The sequence below is a fragment of the Fomitopsis serialis genome (assembly GCF_022376445.1).
Source record: "Fomitopsis serialis strain Sig1Antser10 chromosome Unknown B0H18scaffold_63, whole genome shotgun sequence".
NCBI classification, from domain to species: Eukaryota; Fungi; Basidiomycota; class Agaricomycetes; order Polyporales; family Fomitopsidaceae; genus Fomitopsis; species Fomitopsis serialis.
Window position 1 is genome coordinate 27,383 of NW_025955023.1, and position 22,611 is coordinate 49,993.

General features: G+C 58.1%; 6 protein-coding genes across 6 annotated transcripts; 1 reads left to right on the plus strand and 5 right to left on the minus strand.

Annotated features, from left to right (window-relative positions):
• Nucleotides 1-592: 592 nt before the first annotated feature.
• Nucleotides 593-3,559, minus strand: B0H18DRAFT_956775 (uncharacterized protein; the record flags this gene model as incomplete). The annotated part of the gene is made up of 13 exons (XM_048042493.1): nucleotides 593-760; nucleotides 818-985; nucleotides 1,039-1,181; nucleotides 1,248-1,330; nucleotides 1,601-1,688; nucleotides 1,742-1,844; nucleotides 2,106-2,170; nucleotides 2,352-2,442; nucleotides 2,493-2,618; nucleotides 2,671-2,900; nucleotides 2,956-2,973; nucleotides 3,033-3,273; nucleotides 3,329-3,559. The coding sequence occupies 13 exons, from the start codon at nucleotides 3,557-3,559 to the stop codon at nucleotides 593-595; spliced, it is 1,755 nt and encodes a 584-aa protein (XP_047890553.1).
• A 495-nt stretch (nucleotides 3,560-4,054) lies between these two features.
• On the minus strand, nucleotides 4,055-6,110 carry B0H18DRAFT_956776 (uncharacterized protein; the record flags this gene model as incomplete). Its single annotated transcript, XM_048042494.1, has 7 exons — nucleotides 4,055-4,482; nucleotides 4,536-4,877; nucleotides 5,005-5,458; nucleotides 5,501-5,539; nucleotides 5,657-5,716; nucleotides 5,746-5,905; nucleotides 6,085-6,110. The coding sequence occupies 7 exons, from the start codon at nucleotides 6,108-6,110 to the stop codon at nucleotides 4,055-4,057; spliced, it is 1,509 nt and encodes a 502-aa protein (XP_047890554.1).
• A 162-nt stretch (nucleotides 6,111-6,272) lies between these two features.
• Nucleotides 6,273-8,316, plus strand: B0H18DRAFT_1121583 (uncharacterized protein; the record flags this gene model as incomplete). The annotated part of the gene is made up of 7 exons (XM_048034352.1): nucleotides 6,273-6,281; nucleotides 6,377-6,508; nucleotides 6,562-6,966; nucleotides 7,041-7,238; nucleotides 7,288-7,358; nucleotides 7,631-8,219; nucleotides 8,272-8,316. The coding sequence occupies 7 exons, from the start codon at nucleotides 6,273-6,275 to the stop codon at nucleotides 8,314-8,316; spliced, it is 1,449 nt and encodes a 482-aa protein (XP_047890555.1).
• A 7,330-nt stretch (nucleotides 8,317-15,646) lies between these two features.
• On the minus strand, nucleotides 15,647-18,622 carry B0H18DRAFT_1213150 (uncharacterized protein; the record flags this gene model as incomplete). Its single annotated transcript, XM_048036505.1, has 7 exons — nucleotides 15,647-16,649; nucleotides 16,722-16,754; nucleotides 17,573-17,638; nucleotides 17,699-17,723; nucleotides 17,783-17,903; nucleotides 17,963-18,129; nucleotides 18,202-18,622. The coding sequence occupies 7 exons, from the start codon at nucleotides 18,620-18,622 to the stop codon at nucleotides 15,959-15,961; spliced, it is 1,524 nt and encodes a 507-aa protein (XP_047890556.1). The 3' UTR covers nucleotides 15,647-15,958.
• A 998-nt stretch (nucleotides 18,623-19,620) lies between these two features.
• B0H18DRAFT_574117 (uncharacterized protein) lies at nucleotides 19,621-21,744 on the minus strand. Its single transcript, XM_048038642.1, has one exon. It carries the CDS (start codon nucleotides 21,638-21,640, stop codon nucleotides 20,012-20,014), a length of 1,629 nt encoding a protein of 542 aa, XP_047890557.1. The 5' UTR covers nucleotides 21,641-21,744; the 3' UTR covers nucleotides 19,621-20,011.
• On the minus strand, nucleotides 21,609-22,307 carry B0H18DRAFT_822848 (uncharacterized protein; the record flags this gene model as incomplete). The annotated part of the gene is made up of 2 exons (XM_048039314.1): nucleotides 21,609-22,107; nucleotides 22,156-22,307. Coding segments are annotated over 2 exons (651 nt in total), but the record flags the coding sequence as incomplete, so codon positions are not given.
• Nucleotides 22,308-22,611: the final 304 nt, after the last annotated feature.

Genomic DNA, 22,611 nt, shown 5'->3' on the forward strand with positions numbered 1-22,611 from the left:
CGTGGATTTATGGGGGGCACGGAGGGCATGTGTCTGATGGAGAAAACATCTCCTGATATGGACTGACTATTGTGGTGCATTTAGACCACTTGAAATGTCAACAGGCACAGCTCTGGGATTGAATCGGTGGTTAGTTGGCATAATAAGACCAATAGTCGTCCGTGCTTCTGCTCAGTGCACACAGAGGCCAGATATGCTCTGGAATGTCTTTCCTAGCGTACATGGAGTGCTGCCACACATTCAGCAGACCAGGAATCGTAACATTGCATGACTTGGGGATTTGTTCGGTGAGTGATGGTTGACGGTGCAACGGGTGGAACAGTAGCACTACTGAGCGGATGTATTGCTCTCCTTCTGGTTGCCTGCTGTTGACAAGGAATGGATAACAGGTCCCATTGCATGTGGGGACATACAGGTGGTGACGTGTGTACGTTGGCAGTGGGGCACGCCCAGCATTCAAAGTTGTTTCAGCCACGAGTGAGAGTGGTCCGATATGCAGTGTGGGTCCCTGTGAGAAGTGCTGAAGAAAAGACAAAAGAGGATGTGAGTGAGAGAACGACAGTGATGAGCGAGAATGGTCAGGATGGACGTGTTATGCACGTAGAAAGACAGTTTGAGTTGGCGGTCGGGAGTGCCCGGCAGGCACTGCCCAGCAGGGGGGTCGTGGGAAAATATTTCCATATATGGTTAGATTGCCCAGCAGGGGCACCGGGCACCAGGCATAGGGGTAGGGGTAGATTTGCTGGGTGATCTCCCCGCTCTGATGATGCAAGATCAGCAGGCGTCCGCCAGTGAGCACAAATGGTGCAGCACTCACTTTGTTGTTTTCAGCATCCGCAGCCAGTTTGCCTCGCGCGCGTGTGGAGGTCGATACAGGCGGACGTGCTGGTGTTTCCGGCTCGGGCGGATCACTCGACGCTGCAGCCGCAGCCGCAGCCTCAGCCTCCCGCTGCTTCTTGGTCGGTTTCTTCGGCGCCATACTGACCTGTGAGAAATTGAGTGAGACGAACGCTGAACAGACACAAGTAGAGTACCCACCGTATGGATGAGAGTGAGAGCGTGATGGAAAGGGGATGCGTCGCTGGCAGACACAGGTGGAGGACGCCTCATGTTTGCCACATGGACGAGCTGATCACCTGATGCAGCGGTGACTAGCAGCGTAAGAGCAAGAATGTGCCCACCTAAAATACGTACTTACACAGTGTATAAAGTCAATAGTGTAGGATATAATATGCAGACGGACGTACCTAGGAACGAGGAAGGTGCATGACCCGCTGCATGCATCACAATCAGTACATTTAGGTCACCGTGCGCAATTGCGGGCGTGCACCTGTGAGAGCAGTATATGTCTTCAGCGGGACATATACTCACCATCATAGGGGACGCTCGCAAATGCGTACGGCAACAGCAATCATACGGGTCATTCACCCAAGATATAGGAGGACGCGCGCGATCGCGCACGCCCTCCTATTACCGTTGATTTTGTGCTTCAGAAGGGTGGCATTCAGTGCCATATAAACCTGCTAAATAGGAGGGCGCGCGCGATCGCGCGCGCCCTCCTATATTGTATGATTTGGACAGGTAGATGGGGTGCACGCACCTTTGGAGGGTGCGTGTTGAGTGCGCGCACCCAAATATCATCAAAAACACGCCATTATAGGAGGGCGCGCGCGATCGCGCGCGCCCTCCTAAAACAGCCCATTTGATGGGTATAAAATTGTGTTTTGAAGGGTGCGCGCACCACTCATGCCCGTGCGCGAACACGTTCGGAGGGTGGGCGTACGTGTCGGAACACCGTCAAAATAGACGGATATAGGAGGGCGCGCGCGATCGCGCGCGCCCTCCTAAATCAGTGTATTTTGGGCCACTATAATTGGCCCGTCAGACGGCCCATATAGGAGGGCGCGCGCGGACCGCGCGCGTCCTCCTATATACGTATGTTTGCGACACATATCAGGTACCTGTGGTACGTTGATATGGCCTTTTAGGAGGACGCGCGCGACCACGCCGCCCTCCTATATCAGTCTATTTACGACGCATGTGAGGGTCGCAACACTGGTTCAGGAGGACGCGCGTGTCCTCCTACATCGTGGGTATACACTCACCTGAGATGGACCACCGGTGAAATACGCGGCTGTAGGGTGGACGTGCTCCGCCGTGCGCGTCCACCCTGAAGCAGATTAATTACATACACATTGCGGTCTTGCCCATGTTTATATACACTTGTAAACTACGAGTACATTTCGACCAGCCTGCAATACCTATCTGACGTCCGCACATCATTCGCCACGGCGGCGCTTCATACCTACGACATATTAGCACAGTCGCGTCGCCAGTACATAGCCACGCACCTGCCCTTGGGCCTCCTGCAACAGCCGGAGTGTGGGTGCGCGCACGGGCGGAGGGTGCGCGCACGGTCGAGCCAGTGCGTTTAACGGGTGACTGCGAGCGATAAGTGCACCGTACGAATACAAAAAAGGACGCGTACTCACTCCGAAGGGGCACCTCTTCTTGCGCGACCGACAAGTCACGCAGCGCGGGTCGTTGGCAGTCGCCGGGACACGGCATTCCTCCATGCCCTGCTCAACGCAGAGCTGGCAGCGGTCGCTGCCGTAGTGCTGTAGTGCACGCATCGCGTCAGCTTCCGCGGAAACGTAGGACGGCACTTACCACCGTATCCTGCGACTTGGGCGGGATGTTAGGGGGTCGCGCCCATGAGCGCAGACGGACCGGGTGCGCCATCGCAGCGGGCGCACGGCCCTTCGCCTTCCAGGCGAGGTAGATCTCCGCCTGGCGCTGCGCCTTCCTGCAGTCGTCGCCGGTCACACGCCCCACGTCGATCTCGTATCCTTCGCTGTGCGGATCGTCCTCGTCCTCGCGGTCTTGGACCGGGGTTGCAGCTGCAGTGGGTGCGCTGTTCGTCAGACGACTCGGTGTAAGTGCGCAAACACTTACGGTTGAGTCGGTCGTTGCCTGAGATGGGGTGCGCGCAGTCAGACACAGGTGCGCGCACGTAGACACAGAAAACTTACTGAGCCAGATTTCCGCAAACGGCCTCATGGCGGCCTCCTGGTCCGCCGGCGACCACTTCTTGCCCCACCACTTGGGCTTCACGTTGCGCCAGCCGGTTGCGAACGTCTTGAAGTCAAGACCCTCCTTCCACGCGCCCTCCGCCGGCGCGTCCCACCACTGCCAATCGAAGCAAATGTCGGTGAGGCGGGGGAACTTCTTCGCCTTCGGTACGCAGTTCATCTCCTCGCGCCACGCCTCGGTCTGGGGGACCGCACGTCAATCCCCCAGCTCGCATCCCACAGAACAGGGTACTCACCAGCAGGTATGTCGCGACGATCATTTCAAAAACCTTGAAGGACGCCGGGCTGTTGTACAGCGCCCGGAGCATCCTGTTGAGGAGCATGAGGTCCTCCTCCGTCCAGTCGTCCCATCGCGGCGGGTGGTCCGTGAAGACAAAGACGTCGCGCTCGCTGAGACGGTGTCCGGCCTCGAGGGCGACCTTGCGCAGGTAGTTGCGCACCTTTTCCATGCCCCAGGTGCCGACCATTGTTGCAGGGTGTCGAGGAAGAGCGGGGTGAGTGGTAGAAGCAGGGGGGAGAGGGAGTGCGAGTGGGAGAGGGAGATGCGCGCGAGCAAGACCGAGCAGCCACAACGGCGTCTAAGTCTCAGCCACAAGCCACGGCGCTAAGTCGACCGACGCGACGCGCCGGCCACCGGTCATCTGACCGTATGTGCCGTTAACGCTCAAGTGTTCGGCCTGCACTGTAGGTAAGGGGTGATTAAGTGTGCGCAGTTTTATTACCGTGCGCACGGTGATTCTTACCGTGCGCGCGGCGATTCTTACCGTGCGCATAGCATGCGGTACTCACCGTGTTTGGTGCGCGCACCTTTGTGACTTACCTCTGGCTGAATGAATATGTGTCCGACCGTGAGTAGCATTGTTCCACGCGTGTTGTAAGAGACCATACAAACATGACTACACAACTGAGATCTGGTAGGTAGAACATGTCACTGAGTGTTCAACGTTCAGAGTGCGGGATGCTTACCACTGCTGATAGAATTCGACCTGCGCATTGAACCACGCGAGGCGTGTCGAGATAATGTCGACGCTTTTCGAGACGTCCTCAGGTGACGGCCCACCTCCGCGGTATGTACGGTCATTGACCCCGTGCAATGTGGCACGCTCCGACTGTAGACGGAGATATACGTGCTGGCAGTGAAGGGCCTGGCGCGCACGCCATACCCGTTGAGCAATGTTGTCGCGCACAAGCTCAGGTGGTTCGGGCATTGCGACGGGCTTCTGCGATCCGGACTGCTTGTCCCAAAAATCAATCTCCTTGGGGTGCGCAAACAGCGATGTGAGTTGCCCAATGGGGAGCGTGTATGGTGCGTCCGGAATCGCTCTATCCCTTGGGAGATCGATTTCGAGCCAGATGGGTGGTCGGCGCTCACAGCGGATATCGAGTTTCTCTGCAACTTTTCAGACAGGTGCCATAATACTAGAGAGAGAGGGGTGCGCGCACCGTGAATCATGAGTAGTAGTGCGCGAAGATGACCGAGCCAGCGGTCGACCCAAACATGGATGTCTTCATCGAATTCAATCTCACGATCTATGCGCAATTGCCGCTCTTGGAGAAGAAGGGCAATGTGCGCACAGATGCGCTCAAAGAATTCGTACTCGTTCGTGTAATTGATGTGGTCATAGGGGACAAACCACTGAGGGCTCGGATTCACAAACCGTCCGGAATAGCCAACAAGTGTGTTGCGCTCTTGCGCGGCGGTATCGAGGTCAATGGCGTGTTTGGCATGATGGTTGTACAGGATCCGCTTGATGGGTGGATCCTGCCAGAGTATGCCTGCATCGACTGTAGCAATGGAGGGTGAGTAGCTACCGATGTAATAAAGGTGTGGTACATGCCATAATTCTTGTCCAGTATTTCTGTGTGATGAGTCAGTATGCTGAATAGACTAATTGTGATGCAGAGAACATACTGTGCCAGTAATCAACAGTCTCCCTCACCAAGCACATGAGACTGATAGTGGACCGCGCGATGTGCGTCCATTCATCACGATCATGAGTGTGGATGCGCAATGATTCGGGCAATCTGGGGGTGCTCCAGTGCCTGTACAAGGGGGTGATGAAGTTGGCCAATGCGATCATGACCGCTTCGAGTCGATCGATCTCTGAGCGTACATAGAGCATGTTGAGGGGTTGCGGGTCGGTGATTGTACGGACGCATATGATGCGGAGCCACTCCTTCATGTGCTCGTGCCATTTTTGGTAGATCTCGTAGATGGTGAGCGGGCCGTATGCGGGACCGACGGGAACGAGCGATTGCACGAATTGCTCCGTGTGTTTGTGGATCAGCCGGACGAGCACAGCAGCTTCGAGGACGACACGAATCCGGTCAGACCATGCTGGACGGTCCATGGTGACTGGCCAGCGCTGAGTGCTGTGGTAGGGGACATGGTGAGAGCAAGAACGTACCTGGCGCACACAGATGGTCTGTGGATCAAAGGGAAGGGACTGATCACCCATCATGCAAACAGATGAGTCACATGTGTGGAATATTATGGCACGTGACAAGGAGGGCGCGCGCGGTCGCGCACGTCCTCCTTTGACATGCATCAGGGGTGCGCGCACCATGCTATGCATGCCCAAATACACCTCGGTAGGAGGGCGCGCGCGATCGCGCGCGCCCTCCTATTTAGCAGATATATGTGCACACACACCGTATACGTTGGCAGAATAGACGCCGGTACACATGCCATGTAGGAGGGCGCGCGCGATCGCGCGCGCCCTCCTATACCATGGATCATGGGTGCACGCACCATCCCATACATGTCCAGAATATCTGTGTTTAGGAGGACGCGCGCGGTCGCGCGCGCCCTCCTATAAGACACATTTTGATTGGACATGTGCTGTGTATGCACACTGAAATAGACGCTGTATAGGTACGATTAGGAGGGCGCGCGCGATCGCGCGCGCCCTCCTAATTGGTATGTATGCCATCTCCATAATATCCGTGTTTAGGAGGTCGCGCATGGTCGCGTGCGTCCTCCTTAATGTACCTTGTCATGACCCATCCAGCATACATTTTAGGAGGGCGCGCGCGATCGCGCGCGCCCTCCTATGAGGCATCTTTTGGTGCATATGTACTACTCACACAGTGGAGAAATGTCACCACTTGCCTTATATGGTTATGCCCATATATAGTAATTCCTATATCGGGCAACACAACCCCACCACAACCCCCCCCATGTTTACTGTAGGTCACTATAATCAAAACTGTCGCAACCAAAGGTCAGTGGACTTGGAAGTGCAACACGATTTATTTTGTTTTACTGACCATTCAATGTGCAGAATGTGTGTGCCAACCGTGCTGCTAACCTCAACCCGTCGGGAAACTCGCAGGAGGATCAGGTCAACGTAGCGTCGGAGCGACCGTTCTTGCCAGAGACGCACGACTTGCAACAACCGTTGCAGCGGCACGAGGTATGCAGTCGAGGCTTTGCAAGTGAAATCAACCTTAATGGGGTGTGCAATAGGAGGACATTGTCGCCGAGCATGGGTCGTATAACTTCCCTGAGAACGCTGACCGCAGTGCAGTTCCGAGTGATATAGCACCAGAGCCCCCCTATCTCGATCAAGCAGGGTACGGGGGCCATGCATACAGTGCACCGTCTGCGGCCGCACTGTCTTTTGAGCAGGCTTTTGCCGCCGTGGCTTCACCTTCTTATGAGCTGGATGCCAACATCGTGATACCTTCATCGCAGCCGTACTATGGCACAGGTGCACCGGCTTCCTCTCAGTCCTATGGCATGCTGGCATCCTCGCAGTCCTATGGCATGCCGGATTCATCACAGAGCTATGGCGTGCCAGCCTCGAGCTCATTGCAGCCCTATGACACGCCGGGCTTACCGTCCGAATCAATGCAGTCCCATGGGCAGCCAGTGTGCATGTCCCGACTTTGTGGCCCACTTATTCCGACTCTACGGCCATTGCACCGCCCTTGTTGGGGCCTCAGGCTTATGATGTGGCCGCAATGCCCTTATCGCAGCCCTATGGTGCCGGTGTTGGTGCACTGGCATCTTCATCGCAGACTCATGCCGCATCTGCGCCGTCTTCGTCTCTCCAGGTCGCGGCAACACCTTCCTTCCACGACGCTGAGTATCATAATCCATCGCAGATAGCCTACCCAAATGCCCCGCAGTGGGCATTTGGGGTAGGTTATCAGCCTGCACCACCACTGCAGCCTGTTCAATCTGAGTCAGCTGTTGGCCAAGACCGACGGCCCCTCCGAGCTACTGGTCTGGGAGTCGGGCACCCTTACAATCTGGGCCTCGTCCGCCGTGGGTCGCAGTCATCAGAAACACGCAATATGGAGTCTCTCCCATTGGACAGAACTCGCGTTGTCAATGTGACATCCCTCAACACCAACCTGCTGGACTTGCACTGCAAGTGATGTCAGTCGACTAAAGTACCATCGTCTGCTGCAGCTAGTAAGTGATCTTTTTTTCTTTTATTCACAAACATGCATTGTGTCACGGTGTTCATCCTATGTCGTGTAGGCGAATCAAGTGAGCAACAGCCTGAGTGGCAGCTGATGTTGACCAGCCTGTACCACCACTGGTCGAATAACACGGTGCCCAAGCCTAACGCTATCCAGCATCCTCCGCCACTTCTCCTAGAGAAGCTAGAGCCTGATGAGATCAGTGTTTGCCGCCAACTGTATGCAGAGGCTGCAAGGCCTCTTATTGAGGAGTGGATCGTGCTCATGGACACATTCCCAACCGCTGGGGACCTGCAAAGCAAGATCACCAGCATCATCAGGCTCATCCATGACCGCCAGCTCGACGTAGCCAAGTACGGCAACAACAAGAGGCGCTATCAGGTGCTAGCTGACAAGAAATTGGAAGCGAAGGTGAGCTTCAAAACAATTCAAAGAATATTCTCACATCAATTCGTTATAGATCAAGGAATATCCTGGAGCTCTCCAGGCTTGTTCAAGCAGGCCGCGGTGGCCTTTGTCCCGATACTTGTCACTGGGCTAGCACCTCATGGTATGTACTCGCTCGCTACTGATGATGATGACGACTTCAATATGGATGTTGAGCAACTTGGCGAGGAGAGGAGACAGTTAGTTGAGAGGTACCTTAGTGGTACTGTACCTGCATTGGAGTTGTTACACGTCAAGGATTCTACGGTGCGTACATATACTTCACCTGAATTCTTAGTATATTCTGAAATTTTATAAGGGCACTGTCATTGGGCCCTTCGAAAAGGACCTACTCTTGCCGTGAATCCTCGACTTTGTTCTCTTCCAGCGTCCAGGTGGACTTGGACGAACCCACCACTACCTCTTCCACAATGGTATTCCCAACTCCTTGATGGCTCTGGCAGCCATTGCAGCCATTGCAAGCCTCAGGAGTTTGGTGTGGCATCCGCAACAGCTCTGACTTTTCTGGTGCTCTCTACGCCATGCGGTGCAAGGCCATGCTTCAGTATGTCCAGCACTTCAAGAATTCAGATTCACTTGGTCCACACTTCCAGCGCGTGAGTCGCAACATCGTCAAGGTCGGAAGGTACATTTTTTTATTTGCTCGACCAAACAACTAGTTAACTGCTACATTCATAGGGGATGGGGACAAATGCTGGCATAGGCAGCAAAGAACAATGAGTATTGATTGGAAATTGATTGTACAATGTATCTTGCAGCTTTATGACTCAATAAAACCAGGCTCCTAATACCAGCCGTCCATAGTGTTCTCGCTCGTACATGTCGAGGGGGGACTTCAGCCTATATACGAAAAAATATAAAATGAGCGCTTAAATCATATTAGACGCTCTAAAGTTTTGACTTACTATACTGGGGAATTTCTTTAGCCGAATTGACGAGGAGAACACTATAGGACGGCTGGCCAAACTTGTCCCCGAGGCATGGCCGAAGGGGCGCTTATTGACTAGTCAAAGCGACGTACCCCTACGCTAGGTCTTATTTACTGGAGTATCCGACTGGCGTGCGGTCGCGTATGTAATCAAGCTTGGGCGGCTGCCAAGGGCCCGCGTGATTGCAAATTGGCGAAAAGAAATCAAAAATTGATGGGGACTCGAACCTGTGCGCCGTAAAAGACAGCCGTGCGCTATAACCACTCGACCATAGCAGCTACATAGGTTCCTCAACGGCACGCGATAAGAGTACTCTACAGCGTGTGGGCGCTATTCTCGTACGCCCTGCTGTCACCTGTCAGCGCCGTCTGCGGGAAGTGCGCGGCCTGGCACATCAGCGAAGCACACAATGAATTTTCTCGTGTCCGTGTAGGAGTTGCCTCTGACAGTTAGTCAATGACTGCTGAGTTCTTATCTGTTGAGTTCGCCCCGCGATCTCGATCTCCGCCACCGGGCACGTGACATACCGCCGGGGGTGGTTCGTCCGTCTCGTCCTCTCCCCTTCTCTTTCCTCAGTCGAGTTGTTCGAGACTGAGGTAAGAATCCACATCACTATACTGTAGCACTGATACTGACTACCTACGAAGCGTCTGACCGTATCGTCTAGGTAGATCAATCTAAGTCGAGTTGTTCGAGACTGAGCGTCTGACCGTATCGTCTAGTCTCTACAGGTTATGAGCCCCGGGCGGTAATTTTGATCCCGCCCGCTTACCTGAGACTTCGTTTCGGCTTTTCAGACCCGGAACAACCTCGAGGCACCCATCAACGTGTGCTAACCCCGCCTTTACCCCGCATATAGTCACTCTACAGGCCAATGACGATCACCCCGACTTCGAGTCCCAGGGTATCGGTACCCAAAACGCCAAGGAAGCAATCGGAACTATCTCCGGCGATAAAGATGGATCTCAAGGCGACCTCCAGAGAGAAGATCTCGCTCCTCCACGTCCCGTCGTCCCTGCTCAGCGGCGGAGTCATCCTCGACCGCAAGAAGGACAACTGGTACGATTGGAAGACGTACATCGCGAACTCTCTCAAGATTTGCTTCGCCTGGGGGTACCTATCCGGTGAGGAGATCGCTCCCTCTGTCGACGACGACCCCAGCTCCGTCGTGAACTTCCGACGCAACGAGCAGGTGATCATCGCCTTGCTCAGCTCGAAGGCGGTGAAAGAGGAGCAACGCTTCATCGCTGGGTTCACGGACGCACGCGCTCTCTGGGTCGCTCTCTGCGCTCGACACGAGAAGCAGCCTGGCGCATACGCTCAGGTCCGCCTTCTTCAGGATTTCCTTGCCTGTCGTTACACTGCCGAAGAACACTTCTCGGAGACGACTACACACCTCCAAGAACTGGCCGAACGTATCTTCCACATCGGCATCCCGAACCTCGAGGTCTTCATGACCATCGGCATGCTCAATTCCATGAACGGCTACCTCACCCATCTGCAGTCGCAGGTTGGTTCGTCGCTCACGGCTTCGGCCACTTCGGGCATCCCTTACACGTCCATCGACATCGCTGCTCGCCTCGATCTTGAGCAACGACTCCTCTCCGACAGCAAGGTGTCCTCGTCTGCCATCGCTCTCGCAGCCTATTCGAAGCCCGGGAAGCCGACGTCGTCGCAGAAGACGTGCACTAACACCAAGTGCCCACGTCCGAACGGCCACACAGCTCCGGAATGCTGGGCCCCCGGGGGCGGCATGGAAGGTCGTCGCGAGGAGGTGCTCGCGAACAAGAAGACCGGGAAGTGTTCCGCTAAGCCGGCGGCCTCTTCCTCTGGTACTGACCGCGACAAGCAGGGCCGTGCATACATCGTTGACGGCAAGACCGGCCATGCGTACTTACTGAGCACGGTTCCACCGTCGACCGCCGAGTCCGCTTCTTCGGGCGACGCCACTTCCGAAACCGACTTCGCCGGTCTTGCCACTGACACGTCCCCTGAGTGGCTCGCCACGGTGGCGGTCCCGGCAGATCTCTTCGAATATGAGACCTTGGTGTCCGTCGAGGATGAAGAGTCAGTCTCTCTCAACTGGACGGCCCACAGCCGTGCTCCTGACGACCCTGCTGCTTTCTCGGTGGCGCCGCTGCCTGCTTCGGCTCGTCGCATCTCTACTGAGGGGACTGAACCCTTTGTGTTCGATTCCAGCGCGTCCACGCACCTCTCCCCTCGTAAAGCCGATTTCCATGACCTCCGACCCATCTCTCCTCGTGGCATTAGGGGGGTGAGTGGCTCCGTCATCTACGCCTGCGGTGTGGGCAAGGTACGCCTTCACATTGGTCGCGGCGCCTCTATCATCCTCGAGAACGTCCTCTACGTGCCTCAGGCCACTGTCCGCCTTGTCAGTATCTCGGCCCTCTGTGCCTCGGCGTCTCGCTACTCCGTGCTCTTCACGGACACTGGAGTCCGCATTCTCAAGCCGGGCGGGGCTGTTCTGGCCTCCGGCACGTTGACTTCCAAGCGTCTCTATTCCCTCGATGGGACGCCTCCCTCCACCGAGCACGCCCTGTACTCTGGCCGTGTGCCGACACTCGATGTTTGGCACCGTCGTCTCGGGCACGTCAACCACCGCACGATCCACGACATGGCTCGCTTCGGGTCTGTTTCAGGTATGCCTATCATTCTCTCCCCACCGTCAAAGTGTGAACATTGCATTCTCGGCAAGCAGACGAGAAGCGCAGTTCCTAAAGTACGGGTGGGGAGAAGGCGAAGCGGATTCTGGGCACCGTTTTTGTGGACGTGCAGGGGCAGCAGGACGTGCGCTCGGCTCTGGGCAATTTGTATTCTATGAACATTCTTGATGATTACACGTCGCATACGTGGGCTATTCCGGTGCCCTCGAAGGTCATCCTTGAACGTTTCAAAGCGTGGGTCCTCGCTCGTGAGGTCGAGACCGGGGAACACCTAGGCATCGTGCAGGTGGACAACGGCGAGCTGCTCTCCAACGACTTCAAAGCGTGGATCGAGGGCCGTGGCTCTCAATGGCGTACGACCGCGCCGCATACATCCGCGCAGAATGGTCGCATCGAACGTTTCCATCGTACGCTCATGGACCGCGCTCGCGCCATGCGGCTTGCCGCCAATGCTCCGCCAAATCGCTGGGACGAATTTCTCGTCACTGCGAACTATCTGTCCGTCCGCACGCCATCTCGCTCCCTCCCGCCTGGCGTCACGCCGTACGAAATGTGGCACGGCAAGAAGCCGGATCTCTCACACTTACGGGAAATAGGTTGTAGGGCGTTTGTGCTCATTCAAAACCGCCACAATCCCAAGATATATGAGAGGTCCGTGGAGTGCGTGCTAATTGGGTACGGTCAGCACTCGAAGACATATCGGCTGTACCACAGAGGGACCCATAAGGTGGTCGAGTCGTTTCACGTCTCGTTCATCGAGTCGCATGAGGCTCCCTCGGTTCCTCCGGTCTCCGGTGTTCTGCCATTGTCCTCGGCTGCCCCGCCCGCACCAGCTTCGCCTGCGTCTGCGTCTGCGTCGGCGTCCGACACCGTGATTGACGATGATCCAGTGGCTGCTGATCCGCCTCCGTCCTTCATCGCTCCTGTGCCGGCTGACGCGCCTCCGATGCGTTCAGCTCCGGCCGTCCCTCCTGCGCCCGCGCAGCCCGCTCCTGTCCTTGCTCCCGCCCTCGCGCCTGCCCCGCCGCCGGTACGTCGCTCCTCGCGCTTACCAATGCCTTCGCAGAAGCAGGCGGCCGCCGTCGGCGTGCCGTTTGTCTCTCGCCTGGATCGCACTCTGGAGCAGATGCGCGTGGCCTCTCCGCGTCCCTCTTCCCCTTCCGGTATCCCTGTGCCTATTCCCCCTAGCGCCCCGGCCGCTGCCCCTGCTCCGCCTCCTGTGGTCACTTCCGACCTCGACGTAGGCGAGCCGTCTGCTGACGCCGCACCGGACCTTGCGTCTGCGCTTGCGGCGTTGGCTAATGACGATGTCTTGCCTCTCAATGTCGAGTACCCGGGCGATCCCGCCTCTCTTGCGGAAGCCGAGGCGTCTCCGTTCCGGGATGAATGGCGCGCCGCCCTTCGGGACGAGCTTCAGTCCATCAAGGATCTGGGTGTGTACCGCCTCATCCCTCGCTCGCAGGTTCCGGCGGGGCGTCGCGTCATGAAGGGCAAGCCCGTTTATAGGTTGAAGCGGAATGAAAATGGCGACCCGGTGCGTTTCAAGGCCCGTTGGGTCGCTAAGGGTTTTCAGCAGGTATACGGGCAAGATTATAATCGGACCTCCTCACCCACAATGCGCATGGAGTCCTTTCGTGCACTCCTTCATCTAGCCGCATCTCTGGACTGGGAAGTCGAGCAGTTGGACGTGAAAACTGCCTTCCTTTACGGCGTCCTACCTGAGGAGGAGTACTGCTACATGGAGCAGCCTCCGGGTTTTGAGGAGCCTGGCAAGGAGAGCTGGGTTTGGGAGCTGGTACGTGGCATTTACGGCACCAAGCAGGGCAGTCGTACATGGAACGACACCATGAACGCGCACCTGCTGAGCATCGGCTTCACCCGCCTGCCCTGCGAGTACTGCGTTTACTATCGCAAGACAGAGCGGGGGACTGTCCTCACGGGCGTGCACGTCGACGACTTCCTCCTAACGGCTAGCTCGGCTGCCGCTAAGGAGGAGTTCAAAGACGATTTGCGTCGCGTCTGGAAGATCGCTGACCTTGGTGAGGCTCGGTTCTGTGTTGGCATTCAGATCGATCGCGACCGCACTCGTCGGACGGTTGCCGTCTCGCAGACTGCCCTCATTGACAAAATTGTCAAGCAGTTCCGCCTGGACGGCCCTGACTGCGCTCCGGTCTCTACGCCCATGGAAGCCGGCCTGCGTCTCTCTCGCTCTCAGCACGCTCCCAAGACTCCTGCTGCCAAGGAGCGTGCAGCGCGTCTCCCCTACTGCTCTCTCATAGGCTGTCTTATGTACCTCGCTATCGGCACTCGCCCGGACATCGCGCTTGCGATTCAGCACCTCAGCCAGTTTCTCGACTGCTATGCCGAAGTCCACTGGGAGGCCGCCAAACGCGTCGTGCGGTACCTCAAGGGCACGCGCCTCTTCCGGCTCCACCTCGGCGGCGCTGATGCGGCTAATCTGAACGGCTACGCCGACGCCAGCCACGCCAGCTGCATCGACACTCGTCGTTCTACAGGCGGCTATTGCTGGAATCTCGGCTCGGGCGTCATATCTTGGTCCGCGCGGAAGCAGCCTACGGTCTCGACTTCCACGACTGAAGCGGAATACGTTGCGGCCGCTGAGTCCTCGAAAGAAGGCGTCTGGCTGCGTTTCTTGCTTGACGGCCTTGGTTTTCCACAGCACTCGGCGTCCCTCATGCGCGTCGACAGCACCAGCGCCATCACCCTCTCTTCCGACTCCACCTTCCACTCTCGTGTGAAGCACATCGATATCAAGTGGCACTACTTGCGCGAAGTCGTCCTCGCCAAGCGGATCGCTATCCAATACGTCCCGTCTCACCTCAATGTCGCCGACGCTTTCACGAAGGCGCTCGAGCGCAAGCCGTTCCAGCTCTTGCGAGGGCTCATGGGCCTCAGGCCTCCATGCGAGGAGGAGTCTTCTAGGTGAGGAGGAGTTCCTCAACAGGAGGAGTCCATCTTCTCGTCTGCACTGTCGCGTCACCCGTTCTCTTTTCCGATCCTTTCATCATTACGATACCTAATGTCTCTGGACTCTTCATGGACTACTTCTGATTCTCCTTTCCCGTTTATGCGATACCTACATTATACGCGATACCTACAATTTCTTATGTTTCCCCCTACGTACTTCACGTTCCCCTCCGTCGTCTCTCTCGTCATTCGCGCCGAGGAGGAGTGTTGAGTTCGCCCCGCGATCTCGATCTCCGCCACCGGGCACGTGACATACCGCCGGGGGTGGTTCGTCCGTCTCGTCCTCTCCCCTTCTCTTTCCTCAGTCGAGTTGTTCGAGACTGAGGTAAGAATCCACATCACTATACTGTAGCACTGATACTGACTACCTACGAAGCGTCTGACCGTATCGTCTAGGTAGATCAATCTAAGTCGAGTTGTTCGAGACTGAGCGTCTGACCGTATCGTCTAGTCTCTACATTATCATCTTCACCCCTTCTGACAGCAGGGCGTACGAGAATAGCGCCCACACGCTGTAGAGTACTCTTATCGCGTGCCGTTGAGGAACCTATGTAGCTGCTATGGTCGAGTGGTTATAGCGCATGGCTGTCTTTTACGGCGCACGGGTTCGAGTCCCCATCAATTTTTGATTTCTTTTCGCCAATTTGCAATCACGCGGGCCCTTGGCAGCCGCCCAAGCTTGATTACATACGCGACCGCACGCCAGTCGGATACTCCAGTAAATAAGACCTAGCGTAGGGGTACGTCGCTTTGACTAGTCAATAAGCGCCCCTTCGGCCATGCCTCGGGGACAAGTTTGGCCAGCCGTCCTATAGTGTTCTCCTCGTCAATTCGGCTAAAGAAATTCCCCAGTATAGTAAGTCAAAACTTTAGAGCGTCTAATATGATTTAAGCGCTCATTTTATATTTTTTCGTATATAGGCTGAAGTCCCCCCTCAACATGTACGAGCGAGAACACTATGGACGGCTGGTATTAGGAGCCTGCCCTCGACATGTACGAGCGAGAACACTATGGACGGCTGGTATTAGGAGCCTGCAATAAAACCCGATTTTTTGGATATCGCATCAATTCCGCCAGGTATCGGATGTCAGTCTCGCGGCCCAATGGCAGCGCGAACCGCCCGGGCTCTCGAGATCATCACAGCCGATTCAAATTTGAAATTTCTCGACTTTACAGATGGACCATCAAAACAGTATGCAAGACCCCGTAGCCTAAGCAATGTACTTGTCCTCAACTCCTGTGGCTAGCACTGGTAATACCTGTAACTGCAATAAGGGCTCACCCCGAAGCTGAACAACAGTTACAGAACGATAGCAAGGTATAAATCGTCACGACAAAGCGGCATACCCACCAGAGCAAATGTGTGAAGCAGCATAACGTCAGTCAGACCTGCAGGAAATCTGTCCGTAGTGAATCTGCATCGCCCCTGTGCTTCGCACCGGCCCACAAGACCGGACTCGCCGTTAAGAACTCGCGCACACCAGGACCTTTGACCGGCGAGCCGGGTTTCCTCTCACCGCCTCCACCAGGTGCACCATCCTTAGCAGGCACAGGCGGCGCATCAGTTGCCACGAGTGGCAGCGTTGGCGGCGGGCCGCGCGTCGACACCGCAGTGTAGCCCCCTCTGGAATCGGCAAAGACGCTCCCGAAACCGCCGCTCCTACTACCGCTCGCAGAAAGCCCGGCCCCGACGTTCAAGCTCGCCATGCTCGCGCCGCTCATCTCGAGGTTGACTTGCGACGTAGACGGGTCCCTGGAGCTGAAGAAGGGGTTGTGGAGCGCGAAGCTCGTGACGCTCTCGCCGCCGTGGTAGTGCACGGTCGTGCCTGTGCCCCTGCGCCTGCGGCCTGGGATGGCCTCGGAGAAGGCGGTCGACTTGGGTGTGTTGGGAGGCGGGGCGCCGAGGCGGAAGGCGTGTTCGCGCCGGCGTCTGCGATAGTAGAGGTAGCGGAGGAAGGCCCAGACACCGACGAAGATGAGCACGAGGCCGAGGATGCCGCCGAAGAGCCCGGCGAGAATGACGGGCGCTTTGGATGATGAAGACGAAGTGTTGGAATCAGATGCAGCGGACGGCCTGGGGAGATGATTGGTCAGTTCACATAAGAACGGGACGGATGCCGATGAACAGAAAGGTCGGGCGGCTTACGTCGCGAGTCCACTGCCGCTAGGAGAAGAGGTGCTAAAAGAAGACAGTACTCTTGTCAGTTCCTGACTAACGTTCCAATCGATATAGGAAGCAGCTCGGAACTGAGAAAGGAAGGACAGAAGCTGAAACGGAAACACAAGGCGACGCGCGGCACAGTCGCGGACTATTGGATCGGCCTACATTGACCGCGTACTGACCGCACCCAGCGAACAGAATCCGAGCGGGCGTGTGACGAGTTTATAGACGTTGGTTCGTTCGACACTATGGCAGGATCGGGAATACGACCCGATGATCGTCAGGCACAGAGAACAGTACGACTGCAGCCAGTCGCACGACCGTCAGGGCTCTGGCTCTGACCTGGAGCGCGCCGAGTGGCTCAGCCCTGCGTGTCCGGTGACAGGTACACAAACCGCGAACGCACACGGTCGAACACCATTGATACAGCGAGAGCGGTGCAGCGAGCCAGAGAAGCGGCGCCCCAGCGCAGCTGCGTACGACCTCGTATCTCGTCGCTCAGCCCTCGTCCGACGAGACGGGGCAGGAGGGGAGGCAGTGTACCGCAGAGGCAGGCTGAGCACGCTCATGAGACTGTGTGGACGCCAAACGAGTGACGAACATCGCGGATGTCAAACGAAACGTGATGTGCAGCAGCAAGCTGAGGGTCATCTCCGCGATTGATCACACCACAGCGCAGCCGAGAGACATCGGTTTGGGCATCTACAGTGAATGGGGAAGCCAACCAAGAACGCCGCATCCCTCACGGCAGCGGAGCCCGCACGACGCAACAACAGCGACATGGGGCGGAAGATAGAGATAGAGGAAGAGGAAGCGAGACGAAGAGATGAACTCACTCGCTGGATAGATATGGCGGCGTTACAGTGGCCACAGCGGCGGTACTTGTCGCGGCGGTGGTGATGCTGCCACGCACAGGACCATGTCAGAAGACGAGACGCTGCCTGAGAAGACAAAGGACGCACTTTCCATCCGTGAACGTCAAGAAATCTACATCCAGCCAGTTTCCGCGAGTCGTGAAGACAGCTTGAAGGGAGATAAGTGGGTACCGGCCACGTTGTCGGCGGAGAAGTCATATTGAAACAGAAGCTGCTGGAACTGGGTCTTTGAGGCGAAAGCAGACTGAGTGGGGAAAATGACAGCGTCGTCGAATTGGACCTTATAGTCAGCCTAGGCCGCACATGGACGATGTCAGCAGCCGGGGCGGTGTGCTACAAGCAGAGACGTACATGGTCGGGGCCGGTAGAGCCGTAGATGGCTATGGCCGAGCCGCTGAACGTGACGTTGACGGACGCGCCATCCTGCTCTGCGACGTGGTAGGTGCGGTCAAAGTACTCATCAAGGTCGGCGTTGTCGGGACTGGACGCCCCACCCGGCGGAATAGACGATCTGGCTGCTGTCGTCGTCGAGGGTGAAGTTCATGTGAAAGCGGTGGGCAGCGAATAAGGCGGAGGTTAGTAGTTGCTACGATGGTTGCGTCGGCGCCGTGCGTGCATGGACTCGAAGGGGAAGGAGAGAACAACGAAACGACCGACGACAGAAAGGAACGACGAGGAGGGAGGGAGTCCGGTGGACGGAGGAGACAAGCGGAGAGAGCTGGATGGAGGCAAGATGGAGGGGACAGCCTGGGAGTGGCTGATGACCCGGGCTGATCGTACCTCGTCCCCGACCGCTAGTCCCTCCCGCCACCTGCCATCCACTCGTTCGTATCCATCGCCCGGCAGAACGCAGGCAGAACGAGCCACGGTTGCTCGCAGGGGGTGCCGAGGCGGGTCAAGGGGCGAGGGGGCGAGGGATGGAGGTGAGAGGCAAGTGGTGAACCATGCCATAAGGGGCAGGCGGTGTCTCGCGGGAGGCTGGATGCGCGCGGGCGCAGTGGATGGGTGCATGTGCGACGGGGGCCTGCATTGCTGTCCACGCTGTAGGTCGCTATGGGCGTCGCGGGGCGCAGGTGGAACTCGACAACCGACGGCACGACCACGCTGCAGCCTGTAGGCTAACCTAGCTCAGAGCCACTTGGTCTGCTTCGAAGCCAGGCCTCTCTCAGAAGCTATGGCTACCATTTCGCGGCCGTTCTCGTACGGTGAGCTTCCGTGTCCTGCTAGTCTGCGAACAGTATTACAACCCGCTACCTAGATGAGCCGCTGTCCCCACGCCTAGGTACACGGCCCTCAATCGCCGTCGACTTGTCGAGAAAGCCAAGCAGCCGTACAGACGTTCCTCGCTCAGCGATCGAATGTACGGGCAGCCCGGCGACGCGCCCAGCAGCCTCGATCGGCACAGCTCGTCGATTGCTCGTCGATCTTGTTCCTTGTACCTGTCCCCCGGCTGCATCTGGATCGCGGTGGTCAGTAGTGTCCGCCCTATCCACCCAGACCGCTGACGTGAACACCGTTCCGATTGTCCAGTTTCGCGTGTCCTCGTCGGCCGCCTGCTCGGCTCGCCTTCAAATATTTGTGGCAGACGAACCATGTACCGTCGACCGATAAGGCCCATAACGGCGCCGTCTGCACTTACTATGTCCTTGGTACGGCGAATATATTTCGAGCGACGCAGATGCTATCGTCTGCCCGTCCGCATAGGCACACAACGACGCCAATCGTTTCAAAGGCGCGTTGACCACGGGAATATCTCCAGTTTGCGTCGAGGCAGGGACCAGTGGTGGCAAAGCAATTGGTATTGGTATACAGTATCTCCCGGCGGGGGAGCTTCTAGTAGCCACAGCGATGTACACTATTTCGTATTTAGAGCACAGACAGATGGAGAACTCGACGTACACAGCAGCGATCAAGACGGGTAGATTTTGTAACGCTCAACAGGGAGCGCCGCCCAAGGAGGTGCGAGCCAGACGGGAAAGGGGGTTGTATAAACAGAGCATGCGAATGCGAGGTCCAAGTCTTGTATGATGCGACGAAAGAAGGGGGTAACCGCGCCCGAAGACGATGATTAAAAAAGGTGACGCGGCGGATAAGGATATCGAGGTCTGTCGCGGAACGTCACGGAGGGGATGTATACAGTAATATAACACCTGCAGTTCGTGGCCCGGGGGTGTCCGTCGGCGTAGACTGGGGAAAGCCAAGAAGTAGAAAGCAGCAAGTGGAGAAAATAACGGGGAGATTTGCAGACGTACGATTAACCGTTGCCCTTACAATAGCCGAGACACGGCCTCCTCCTCCTCCTCCTCCCTCGAGCGAGCGACGGACAGGCCATTGTCGGCGCAAGGCAAGCACACCGTCAGGCCTCTCGCGCTACCCGCCTCTCGAAGGGCATCTACGCCCTCATTCCAACGGTAGCGGGGATTCGTACTTGATCATTCCCACCTCGGGACTCTGCCCCGTCGCCGAAACCCCGTGGACTTCCAGCGACAGATCCAGTGGATCCTGCCCGTCCACCAGGTGATAGGCCTCGTCCAGCATCTGCTGGTGACGCTGATACTCCTCCGCGTCCCCATCCGCCAGCGACAGGTGAGCCTGGTCCACTACCTGGTAGCCCTGCGTGTAGTACGGGTGCCCATCCTGGCCCAGGTGCACCTGCGAGTCCAGCGGGTGCGGACTCGCGTTGTGGCCATATGCCTGCGCGATCTGCTGCAGGTACGCCTCCTCCTCCGAACGGCGCCGCACCTGGTCCCTCACGTAGTACTCCTCGCGCTCCCTCTCGCGCTCCTGCTCCTCCTGGTGCCGCTGCTCCTGCGCCGCCTCTTGCTGCCAGCGCAAACGCTCCTGCTGCTTGCGGAGCTGATCCTCCTGCTGCCTGCGGAGCTCGAGCGAATATCGGTGCGCCTGCTCCGCGGAAAGCCTCGGTACCGTACTCGTACCCGCCGCCGTACTCTGACCCTGCTGCGGACTCTGGTGTGAGATCGCGGTCGACGAGTGCGAGTTGTGATGCGCTCGTGACGAGTCCGGAGGTGGTGGGCCGCGAGAAGGCTGGTGGCGAGCCGCGTTCGCGTTCGCGTGCTGCTGCTGCTGCTGCTGAGCCCGGGCCTGCTGCTGCTGATAGTGGTACAATTGATCGAGCTGCTGCTGATCCACCGACATCGCCATCTGGCTCATTGCAGAGTTCCATGACGGAGAGCCGTCGAGACTGGGGCCGAGAGTCGCTCCCGTACTCGTGGTCGTAAAGTGGAGCATCTGCTGGTCCGCCGCGGCTGCGTGACCCTGGTGGAGCATCATCGTCGTCGGATCCCGAGAAAGGTCTCTTGCGAGGGTTGCTGTACGGTGCGGGTGCTGATGGTGCATATTCTGAGGCGAACGACGCTGTGGCTGGAGCGTGGAATGAAAATGGAGAGTCGCCGTACCCTCCGACGGGAGACGTTGGTTCCCGTTCGTAGAACCCATCGTCTCGTCCATCCCAACCATATCCATCGCGCCCATCGCGAGCGAGTCGTAGGCTCTGTGCGTTGGCGCTGCCATGCCGTCCAGCGCCGGTAGCCCTGCGCCGCCGAGGCCGTGTGGGGGTGGTAGCTCTGCGCCTGCGCGATACGCGCCCAGCCGTTCAGATCCGGCGAGAGCGTAAGCATTGGATGCGGCGTAGTAGTAAGCTGCGGGAGCGGTGCCCGGGCGAGCTGCTGTGTTGGGCCGTCGACCAAGCCCGACGCTGGGTGTGGGTAGGGGAAGTACATGTGACTCGGTGAGTGGCCCTGTGCTCCCGGGGAATGGCCCTGGGGGATAACCTGCGCCTGCGGATGTTGGTGGGGGCGGGAGAGAGAGGGCGGAAGGGAGGGCGGCGGAGACGACGGCTGCGAGGGGTGGGAGGACTGGGGCTGAGCCTGGGGCGGACTCGTGCGGGCCCCGTGATGTGGGAGACCCACCGACGAGCTCGGCGAGACCGAAGTTGAAGGAGGCGGCGGGGGGACGCGAAAGGACTGGCCCGCATGTGCGGGGTTGACGAAGTGGGTGAGGCTGAGACATGGACGGCTGCAGGGTTACGAAAGGACTGGCCGGGGTCACGAAAGGAATGGCTGGTCGTCTGGCGTATGCTGGGGCGGTCGACGTCGGACGTCTGGACGTGCCAGGTGGTGCCGGCGGAGCTGTAGAGCGCGCCGGCGCCCTCGTAGCCGGTGCTGGTGCCGGGGCGCTGGTGAAAGGGCGGGAGGACGTGGACGCCGTCCTCGCGCTTGATGTCCAGCGCGGGCACGGTGTGGGCGGACGCGGCGGCGGCGGCGGTGGCGGCGGCGGACGCGGCGTGGGTGCGCTTGCGGGGGCCGCCCTTGGAGGCGGCGGTCATGGTGGCGTGGAGGGACGTGAGGTCGTGCATCATGCGCTCGTTCTGGTCCTGCTTGTCTGCGTGGACGGTCTGGGCGTGCTGGCGGAGGTTGTCGAGGCGCGAGAACTGCTTGCCGCAGTGGCAGGTGAACGGCCGCTCGCCGGTGTGCTTTCTGGGGGGACGTGAGGGCGGCGGGGGCGGGGACAGCGCGGAGACGTACCTGATGTGCCTGGCGAGGTGCTCGCTCCTGCTGAAGACCATCCTGCAGTCGCCGTAGCCGCGGCACTGGAACGTCTTGGCCGGCGCCGGGCGGTAGCGCTTGCCGACGCCAGCGGCGGGCGCGGCGGACGCGGAGGGAGACGCGGGCGGGGCCGCGGCGGTGGCGGCGGGGTCGGCGGGGAGGACGGGCTGGGCGACGGCGGCGGCAGCCATGTTTGGGAGGTCGTCGGAGAGGACGTGCGGGGATGGTTGGCTGTCCATTGGCCCCGTCGAGGGCGGGTCGTTCAACCTAAAAGGTGCCTGAGCCCTCTCAATTAAGGCACGTCGGAGTTCCAATCGCTACCGCCTACTCGGGTCAGGCACGCCGCGTCCCCGGCTCCGATTCGACTCTTCCTTCCCAATTTCCCTCTTGTCGATCCCACCGCCCCGGCCTCTCCCCCGGCCCATCCTCCATTCG

What these genes read in the sequence shown, in the direction of transcription:
- B0H18DRAFT_574117 (XM_048038642.1), bottom strand. Translation starts at nt 21,640, where the DNA reads ATGTCTCAGCCTCACCCACTTCGTCAACCCCGCACATGCGGGCCAGTC.